At 32.2% G+C, this 10,532-nt stretch overlaps 2 protein-coding genes across 4 annotated transcripts; both read right to left on the bottom strand.

Moving 5' to 3' along the window:
* Positions 1-80: 80 nt before the first annotated feature.
* LOC107420792 (peroxidase 45) lies at positions 81-2,068 on the bottom strand. Its single transcript, XM_016029841.4, has 4 exons — positions 1,674-2,068; positions 1,365-1,562; positions 1,091-1,256; positions 81-732 (listed from the first exon to the last, which is right to left on the bottom strand). Exons 1-4 carry the CDS (start codon positions 1,926-1,928, stop codon positions 326-328), a joined length of 1,026 nt encoding a protein of 341 aa, XP_015885327.1. The 5' UTR covers positions 1,929-2,068; the 3' UTR covers positions 81-325.
* Positions 2,069-3,524: 1,456 nt separating this feature from the next.
* On the bottom strand, positions 3,525-9,550 carry LOC107420790 (uncharacterized). Of its 3 annotated transcripts, none has more exons than XM_016029839.4 (13): positions 9,357-9,550; positions 8,846-8,893; positions 8,289-8,337; positions 8,136-8,184; positions 7,417-7,487; positions 6,719-6,777; positions 6,470-6,568; positions 6,213-6,270; positions 5,620-5,756; positions 5,470-5,526; positions 4,620-4,717; positions 4,243-4,439; positions 3,525-3,938 (listed from the first exon to the last, which is right to left on the bottom strand). In XM_016029839.4, the coding sequence occupies exons 1-13, from the start codon at positions 9,429-9,431 to the stop codon at positions 3,868-3,870; spliced, it is 1,068 nt and encodes a 355-aa protein (XP_015885325.2). In that variant the 5' UTR covers positions 9,432-9,550; the 3' UTR covers positions 3,525-3,867. The 3 variants fall into 3 exon arrangements, with proteins under 3 accessions (XP_015885325.2, XP_015885326.2, XP_048331087.2); XM_016029840.4 differs by having other exon boundaries at positions 8,846-8,881; XM_048475130.2 differs by lacking the exon at positions 8,846-8,893.
* Positions 9,551-10,532: the final 982 nt, after the last annotated feature.

Genomic DNA, 10,532 nt, shown 5'->3' with positions numbered 1-10,532 from the left:
TTGTAATCAATCCCAATCAATTTTGTAAATTTGAGTCAACAAAAGTCTTTAAAAAAAAAAAAAAAAAATTCCCCAATATCATTATACTAAAGGAAATAAAATAAATATTTTTAAGTTTCTGGCATACATAGCGAGATCCACAACACCCTTGTGAATCTTTTATTTATATGTATATTCCAACTCTGCTATCCAAATAGCTTTAGCTTGATTGTCAAACTCATGTCCAGCTGATAATTACTTTGTTTAATCCAACCCCTAATCTCCCACCCTCCCAAAGAAAAAAGAAAAGAAGAGACTCAATGTAAATAGTAGCTAGAATTATAACCTAATTAACAAGTGTGCAATCATGTCTAATCTCTCCCTCGTTGCCAGTTTTGACACCCACTCTACCAAGCTTAGTAATGGCAGCAACAAAAGCATGTTCAAAAGCAGTGGAGTTGGAAGCGAATCGGTTGACAATTTTTCTTGAAGTGGGGTCAATGAACAGAGCTTGGTCAGATGTAAAAAGGCCCTTCCCTTGCTGGAGGTTCTTGAAGTATGCATTGTCGAATGTATGAGGTGTCGTTGGGTCCATGTTTATTGCAATCCTTGGATCTACATTTCTCGGACACAATTGTTTGAGTTGCTTTGCGTATGCCAGATTCAATGTTGGATCTATTCTGGTTTTGCTTTGGAAATTGTATACCCGTTTGGAGAATCTGCTGCAGTGGGAGAATCCAATTGTATGTGCTCCTAAACTCAGATTAAATTATCCATCCTTGATTAGAATAATTATACCCCAGATTTAGGATAAAATATTAAACTTTATAGCAGTGTTTTCCGTCCTATATAAAGTGAATCTCACCTGGAAACCAAATGGAATCTAAGTGTGCATACAGTTTTTCTTTTTTTTTTCTTTTTTTTTCTTTTTTTTTTTTCCTTTTAATTTATGTTTAATCGTACAATATGCATATGCAGATATAATATAAAAACTTATATTGGTACAAAAGCAGACCACTTACTAAGGACTGTCATGGTGAACAACTGGAATAAAGTAATTAAAGTTAGTAATTAAAGTAAAACTAAGGAAAACAAAATAATAATAAGGTACCCGAGAGTGCAACGAGGTGGGTTAGAGTAAGACCATGGGAAGCAAACATCGTCTTAAGTTGGTTCAATCTATGATCAGGATGAGGAAGATGGTTTCCAACACTGGCTTTTGTAGAGATCCTCCCATCTAATCTTCCCAGCTCTACTGAATAAGATGGTCCTCCTGTCTGCATTACCACACTTAATTTTAGATTAATTACTACTTTTAATTAATTGTGAGCTAAGTTTTGTTTCTTTCTGATACATTTAAGAACTGGGTTATAGTGATTTTTTACCAAGGCAATGACATCCCTAGCGGCCATGGCCAAAATATCAGCACAAGAAACTTTGTTCCTGCAGCCAGAAACACTGTCCACAGCTTCTTTGGCTTTGATCACAGTGTCGAAACCGTCTCCGGCCAGTGAAAGATTATCTGAGTTCTCCTTTTCTGCTGTGTTCTTCCTTGAACTTAGCATTATTGAAGCATCGCATCCCTATATATATGTGTTTGTGTGTGTCAAATATCTAATTAGTATATGAATTTACATATAAAAAGCAAGCAAACAAGCATTGGATTATGAAGTATATATGTATATAAAACTAACCCTCACAAAACAGTCATGGAAGAAGAGCCTAAGAGTGGCTGGAGCTGTCACAAATGTCTGCCGGAACTTCTTCTCTACTGCAGCTCGAACGATGGACTCGACATTTGGGCATGTATTATGGTAATAATGCAGACGGAGTTTAGCATAAGTTGTACAAGGAAGAAGAAGAAGAAGAAGAAATAGGAAAAAAAGAGATACTAGAACACCCCTTGGAGAAGACATTGATTGTATTTTTTTTGTGTTGATCATCGGCATTTGTTTCCTGGTAATTCCATTATTAACTTATATAATCAAACTTGGAGATGATTGGTTTGCTTTTTCATTCTTAGCTGTCAAGAATCTGTATCTGGACCAAAAAGACAATTGAGAAGGAGATGATGGATAAAAAAACAAACCATATGAAGAATGCTGGGTTAAAAAGGTAAAGCACATTAGAGCAGATTGATAATGATGTTTGTTTTGGGTTTTGAGACTGTCACAGAATTATTATTAATATAATTTATTTATTTTTTTTTTATTAAAGAGAGATTGTACCAGAATTGGCTTATAAAATATGTGATATGATAAATAAATGCAACTAGTATAAAACAATAAAAAATGAAAAATAAAACCACTAATATGAAGTATTGGGACATGACAAAGAAGTAACTTCAACCACTCCCTCGGATTTATGGATGAATCCGACTTCTGTTCATGACTAATGTTATACTAATTAAGTTAAACTAGGCTCTCTCAGATCCTACCTCAAAAAGGAGAATATATATATATATATATACACAACTTTTTTTTTTTTTTTTCATTCCGAATATTCAAGATTACATGTAATCCAATGTGGATTACAGATAATCCAAGACCTCCGAATGATATTCATCTGGAATTTTCTTGATGAAAGAATTACTGTGTATACATATTATCTATATTTTTTTGGAAATCATTATCTATATTAACTTGGTCAGCCAAAGAGAATATATGTATACACGTGCGTTTGCAATGCCTTCAATAATTAATAATGCTAATGCTACTCTCTCTTTCTAGGCAAATTCTAGGCATCCTAAGTTGAAAAGTTCTCAATTATTTTGTTGGATCAACAGAACCCGCTCCATGTTAAACAATGAGTTTCTCATGCTTAGTTTTACTTTTCTAAATTGATATTATTATTCCATGTCTTACCTGCTTTTTTTTTTTTTTTTTTTTTTTGTTGCTTAAACCATGTATTAACTGCTTTGTTTGATATTATTGGGCAATGTGAATAGTAAAAATACCTTCACAAAGCGAAATCATATCATCCCAACAAGACAACTAGGATAGGCATGCCTTGTCAAATTCAAAAGGTAAAAGCTATTATCACACCAACCTCCTCAAAATCCAAATCTATAAAGCAAACAGTATAAAATCTGTGCGAATGTGATATCACAGTAAACTTATGAAAGACACTATATTTCGAGAAGGAAACTGATTGCAATTTAAAAAATAATAATAATAAAAAAATAAAAAAATCTTTACGTTAACCTTTTGATTTTCACTTGAATTTTGAGATTAAGAAAAAATATTAGTAGTTTCATAAATCATCAAATAATCTTTTGTAGTTTCAAATAAATAAACAGAATCATAAAAAAATAAATATAAGTGTGTTCTATGACTTATATAATTCAACCATCTATGAATAACATCATAAATCCAGAGTCCAAACAGAATATGTCAGACTCTTCATATAAAAAGACTCAGTAAGATCGAGAAGCATATGAGAATCAAGATTTCTTTATCCGCAGAATAACTTTTATGTACCAAATTCTGTAAATTTTAAATGTTCATTTTTTGCTAAAACATTTTTCAACATTTGCCATGTTGACATTGATTTCAAGCACTGTAATGTTATTCATTAATAAATAAATAAAATAGAAATAAAAATGTAGAACGCTATCAAGTAATATTTGAGCTCCACCAGATCTCTCTAATTGATTGAAGTGATAACATGATCTGAGAAGCTCCAACAGTAAAATACAAATCTTTCATGACAACTAGAAACTGACAAAAGAAACTACGGAAACTACGTATGCAATACTAATATACAAAATGATCAAAAGAAAATCTACTTCGGACTTTAGCTTTGTAACAATCAAAGCTAGAGCCACGGCAGCACCAACTCTGCAATACCTTTGTACAGATACAGATGTTTGTTATATGAGATGAAATGCTAAGTGGGGACCCTCTGCTGAAAAATTTGCTGAAGAGCTCGCGGCAAATTCAAAACAATCTCTGCATATGCTGGAACATGAAACCCAAAAAGGAAATCAGAAAGATTGTAAAATATCCGCAGAAAGTGAAAACAGACACAGATGAATTTGCAACATGAACAAAAAAGCCTTATTATTGTAGTCTTTATATTGATTTCAGCTACAAGATTTTCCCTCTATGCATGAAGGCATGGTTATCCCACTATCTGAAGCAAATTGATACATACTTTTGTTGTGAAAATGTAAGGAATTCAATATAGTTTAGGATTCGAATATCAATTTGTAATCTTAACCAAGATAACTAAACAAAGTCATCATTTAGAGAGAAAGAAGACCTTCAGGCAAGCTCATGGTTCGCAACGCATCCTCCGCATAGGTCAGGCGAGCTGGAATGGGTTGACCTGATGCATTTCCATTTTCCTTCCTGTTCATAGTAAATTTCTTGGATTGATGCACAGGCCATGCTAGCACTCTGATTCGAGTTGGAAGAACAGAGATCAGATCTGCGTATCTGAGTGTAACCGTTACTTTGCTGCAACAAGAAGACTACTTTTTTCAGCTTGGTGAAAACATAATACAAAGAAACCAATCAGAACTCGTACTACAGTGAAATCTGTGTGGACCAAGTTCTTATTACTAATTCCACATCCATCAGCAAAACTGAGAAAAGGATATCAAAGGTAATAATAAAAGAAAAAAAAAATGCACCAACCACTCAAAATCATCTAGCACAAATTCGATCATGTGGTAGGGAAGACTATGATACAATTCTCCAATCTGATTTCCGTACAACTCCTTGATAAGCCGAACCTGCAGAAGAATAAGAAAATTTGAAAAAGTGAACTTTAAGCATGTTAATATAGAATACATAATCAATAAAGAATGGGTGTAATCCAAGCCCCAGTAAGCACTAGGGAGAGCATAGTTAACAACAATTTTCACATATGTTCCTGTAAAACAGAACAGTAGAGAGTAGCGGAAAATATGCCTGAAATTTGAGAGATTGGTTCCTTGCAGTAATTAGTCCTAACAAAGAATGCCCAAAAGCTAGTTGGAATTAACCACATAGGAAATAGAAACCTCAATTCTAATTTCTACATTTCAATGGTCAAACTTAAAATGCAATCTTGTGAGGAAATTGGATGAAGAACTTTGGGTCCTATCTAACCCTGCTAAAAATAAGTATCTTCTGTAATGTCCCAAATATTAATGGTACATTATTTTTAATGGTGTTTGTATTTACTTTTGCTTTTGCTTTTCTTTTTATTTATTTATTTGGGGCTGTGGACAGAGATTGACATGAAACCAGATGGTGGTATGCAAGTGGCATCTAAGCCTTATATGCATAAGATTTTTTATAATCAATTATTGAGTTCATAGAAACTGCAACACATTTTAAATCACCTCTTTCTCCTGATATATATCTTCCTCCTTTGGTAACACTTATTGTAATTGTAAAACACATGGAACAGTCATGGAAAGGAAAGGGCCAAAAAAAAAAAAAAAAGAAAAAAAGGTACATCCTTGGATCTTAGTTATATTCACAAATGCTAGTATCGTACCTGCTCCCGCCTATCCACATAAGCCTGCAAAAGTTCTCCAACGTGATCTATAAATTTCTGAAAGGAGATAATTGAGGTACAATATTGAGAACTGGTTCAATATAATGGTAATAACAAGTTGACAAAGCCGATGCAGGAAACCAACCTTACCATAGCATTTGAGGAAAGAAGATCATTTTCTGCTTCTCGTACGGGCAGAAAAAATGGAATTGTGTGTTCACGGACAGTCATCTTTTCAAGAAATGACTTGCTTTCAAGCACACAATGGTACAGCTCACAAGGTTCTCCTATGACGTTACAAATATAGATTGGTCAGCCTCCCCATTGCTAAAGGTCATTATTATGCTCAGAACCTTAGGATTCTGTCTATATATGCAACAAAATAGACCCTATTAGGCCAAGAAAAAGCAGTATCAATACCCTTTAATCTGGTTTATCCCATCCTTAAACTGAGGACACAGAGACAATCACTGTGCCAAACAGACAGTTTTTGTTTACATTCAAGTGGTAAAACTAGTAAAATTATGCATAACTACTAATGAGTGACATCTCTTAGCAAAGAAAATGCCTCCAGATTCCACCCATTCAAATAAACTGCTACCATTAAACATATTTGTTCCAATGGAAGACCATATGCACAGTATTTAGTAGTTGTCAATGAGAAATAAGATGTAGAATTGTAAATATAGCACCATGACTTAAATATAAAGTAAATAACTTAAATTCAGTCACTTCAATTGTACCTGCAAAAGATGTCTCATACTGAATGCCAATCCTTGCCCCTTCCAAACAACAAATCACCTAACACAACAATTAAGCTGAGTAACAACACTTCTGTATCAACATACTTTTAGGCACAAAATAAGCCTAATATCATTTATACTAGCATCGAATAAGATCCCAAGTGGGGACTTCTCGATCTCTGTTCCATCCAGGCTATAGATATGGCATCATGGCATAACCATTTAATATTCATAAAACAAACATGTCCAAAAATTACCTTACTTCCAACTTTATATGTGATTTTTTCCTGAAAATGAGGGGCTGCCAGAATGTTTGCATCTCCAGGCATTGCCTTTCTGTCTGCCTCCATGTGCACCTGATGAAACAATAATCAACAATCTTAGGCCTTTACACATGTGCATCATGAAACATGGAATGTGAGACTCCACAATAGAAATGTTCCCATTAGATTTCAACAGCCCCAACAACTTAAACTGAATCACTTCAAAGAACTATAAAGCCATACCCGCTCTCTTATGGTAGCTAATAGCCCATCATTCCATTGTTCACCATCTAAAAAAATCTCTAAAATGAAAGAAAAATAAATATTAATCAAAACAGAAGAAAATCAGACTAAATCAACATAAATAAATGAGACATTAAACAAATCATAGCCGAATAGAAAAATATGGTAAGGCAATATTTAGAAAATAAAACATTTGAATATGCATTTCGGTTAATTTTATCTGGACAGTATCTACAGCATTGGCACCCAAAGAAATCCAAATCAGGTGAGCATCCGAAGCACAAGTAAAAATTTGAGCAATACATAGAGCAGCTTATATGACCTAGGGTATGGAAAGGGAAGTCTGGATGGGAGAACTGGTGATGTATTATTGATGCTCAAAAGTTCCTCAATAAATAAAATAAAATGAGCTAATGAGCAACAACCTTCCACTCTTGCTCAAATTTTATTTGTCCATATTCATTATTACTAGAAGAACATCAAGTGATTTCCAAATATAACTAGTATTATAATTCGAATTGGTTAATTTCTCCATATTTAACCAATTCAAAACACAGAAGACAAAAAAAGAAACTTGTGTATAGGAAAACTAGGATGTTATAGTTGCATATCACATGAAGCACTAAACAGAACATGTAACAGCCATATGACTGACCATAAAGAAAAATAAATCATTAAAGTACAATGTCCAAACCTACCTTGAGTTTGAGAAGCTCTCGCAGCATCAAATTCCTTTTGCAGGCGTTCAAAAACCATCTTGTCGGAGTCCCTATTGAGATATATAAATGATGAAAACAAGTATTAATAAAACATATACAAGCATTTGCATTGAGGATACAGCACTCCATAAATATATTACAGTTAGTGCACATTTTTAACATATGATCAGAATCTACACATTAAACACATGAATTAAGAAAAGTAGAGTAACAGAGATGAAATAACAGTGCGCAAATGGTCTTCGCCTTTCCCAGTGGGGGTACATGCACAGAATTCTCATTAAAGAGTTCAGCCTATCTAACGCATAAAGGTGAGCACACTACCAATCACCAAGCATTGACCACTATATATATATATATATATATATATATATACAAAGCTGCTTATGGATATTTAAGACATCTCTATGCAAATTCTAAAAAAGTATGCTGGAAAGTAAAAATATATATATTTGCATCCTTAACAAAGCTTTATCCATTATCTTAAGACTGAATATATTTAAATACGAATTTCAAATGGTTTTTCTAAACCACACATCATTCCAAGAAATCCTTTAACAAATTCTCAAAATGCAATTCACTTTGGGATACTAACATTCACAACTTGAAGAAAGAATGATAGAAAGAGAATACCATTTCTCCTAAATACCCAAAAACTAGTAAAATAAAAAGATAAAAATCCAACAAAATTGTTTTACCTGGAAAGACGCTCTGTTAACTCGCTATGCCTTTTAAGAACATTTGAAACTGTCAGGTACAAAAGACGATTTACTCCCTTTAAAAATAGTAAGCATTTATATATAGATGCAATCTAGGACAAAGATATAGAAGGATGGAAAGAGACTGGTTACATCTAGCTCGTGTGGTCTCTAACCGAATATCTTCCTCTTGCATAAAATTCTGTCACAAAACAAGACACAGTTACAATTAACAGAAAGAAACAAAATTGTCTAAAGAATTTATAAATGATAAAAAACAACAACGATAATAGTTGAGAGTAATGTTCTATATAATTTTCAATTTGTTGAAGTGGGTTTTAGTTAACTAATGAATATCAAGTCCAACTTTTCCTTTCAGCGCACCTGTAGTTGTAAACCATCTAACAGGATTAAAATATCCCTTTCAAATGCAATTATTGGCTCTTGAACATTTCACCTCCCTAAAGTTCACATACTAGACTTAGAAGTTTATGCCGCTTAAAATAAAATTTTTTTTCCCCCCATTTAGATCTAATATTTTGTGGAGCTGCTGCTCAAACTAAACCAGGTATTAAAAGAATAATAAATAAAATCTATAAAATTTTAGAGAAGTTAAAATAAATAAATAAATAAAAGATTAGCCCGTGATGATGCTTAACTTTTTATTTATCAAGAATAAGTACAGCACACATAAGAATACAAATAATTACCACTTCGCCCATTACAGCATATGCACGTCCAGAGAGCTGTTCAAGTTGCTGCATTAGTTCCAAAGATAAGTATATTTTATACCAAGTGCATAATAATTCGGATTAGCTTATTTACAAGTGCAAATAACACCAAACGAAGCAAAAGGTGAAGAAAAATTAAAATAACAAAAATAAATAAATAAATAAATAAATCCATCCATTTCACGATTAACAAGAAGCACCTCTTCTTAATGATTAATGATAAAGCAAAAAAATGCAAAATTTCCTTTAGCATAAGCATAATTAAGGTTTGGCAGCTAATTATTTTCCAGTTAATTAAACAAAAAATAAATAAAACAAAGAATTAACACTTATTCGCACGCATATATAAATTCATACGCAAGAGCATTGAAAAATAAATAAATAAATAGATAATTAATTAATTAATTCCAGTTTTTATTCAACAAAAATTAATAATAAATTTTTTTTTTTTTTTAAAGCAGGAATTTGAAAAATTAGGTAAGAAACTGACTTTACGCGAAGAGTCGAGGGGGAAATTGCTCTTTCTGAGCCTCTTCTTTAGCGATTCTTCAATGTCGCTTTCCATTGCTCAGCGATTGACGAAGAGAGAGAGAGAGAGAGAGAGAGAGAGTTGCAGAGGTAAAAAAGTGAAGCTAAGAGAGAGCGCTCTCTGTGTTGGTCCGCCGGTATACCCGAAATCAAATGATATAGGGCTCAAGTTTCTCGGGTTTTAAATTGCTCGGTCCAAACTCCGGATCCGGCTGTATTGACCCTCAAGTCCAAACACCATATTTGCTAAAAAAATAAAAATAAAAATAAAAATTATCCGAACACCATAATTTTGCGCATGTCAAAACATTCTACCCAAATTTATATATATATCAGAAAAATTATTTATTTTCAGATAACAAAAGAAAAATAATAGTATGCATATATACAAATTTATCATTATTGTAATCTATAAGCTCTCGTATGTATACTTATGTTTATAATTCATCGATTTATTATTATTATTATTTTTTTAGTATCATATTCATATCTAACATTTGAAATATAACATGGTGATTTTATATCTTTGTTGTATTCAATAATATTGATAATTCAATATCACAAAATCCATATAAAATGGATTAAATATAACATAGTGATTTTATATCTTTGTTGTATTCAATAATATTGATAATTCAACATAACAAAAGCCATATAAAATGGATTATTCAGCAATCTAGCGTAAAATGCAATATATGTAACATAGTAATGTATGTACTGATCACTTTAAATTTTTAACACTAATTAAGATAATAATTTAGTGTTTTGCTTAAAAAAACAAAATGATAAAAAGAGAGAGAAGAAGAAGAAGAAGATAAGCTTCTAGTTTTGATCCACATACAAAATCATTTTTTTCCACCAAAAATAACCCATACACAAAATAAATTAAATTAAATTAAATTAGTACCATAAAAATTAACTCTAAATATCGTGAACTTCACTATGGCCTAGTGGGAAATATTATCTTTCTTCTCACTCAACACCAATTAAATTAATGAAATCTTGATCGTGCAAAGTAAATATATTTACTGAATTGACAAAGTCAATTTGAGATTAATTTATATGAATCATATCTCATTTAGGAAGTGAATTTTTTTTTAAATTACTTAATGAATGTTTCTTCTAAAACATAGATATG

The sequence above is a fragment of the Ziziphus jujuba genome, chromosome 5, assembly GCF_031755915.1.
Source record: "Ziziphus jujuba cultivar Dongzao chromosome 5, ASM3175591v1".
In the NCBI taxonomy this organism is placed as follows: domain Eukaryota; kingdom Viridiplantae; phylum Streptophyta; class Magnoliopsida; order Rosales; family Rhamnaceae; genus Ziziphus; species Ziziphus jujuba.
The sequence above is the reverse complement of the archived record's forward strand: the minus strand, read 5'-3'. Positions and strand labels throughout refer to the sequence as shown.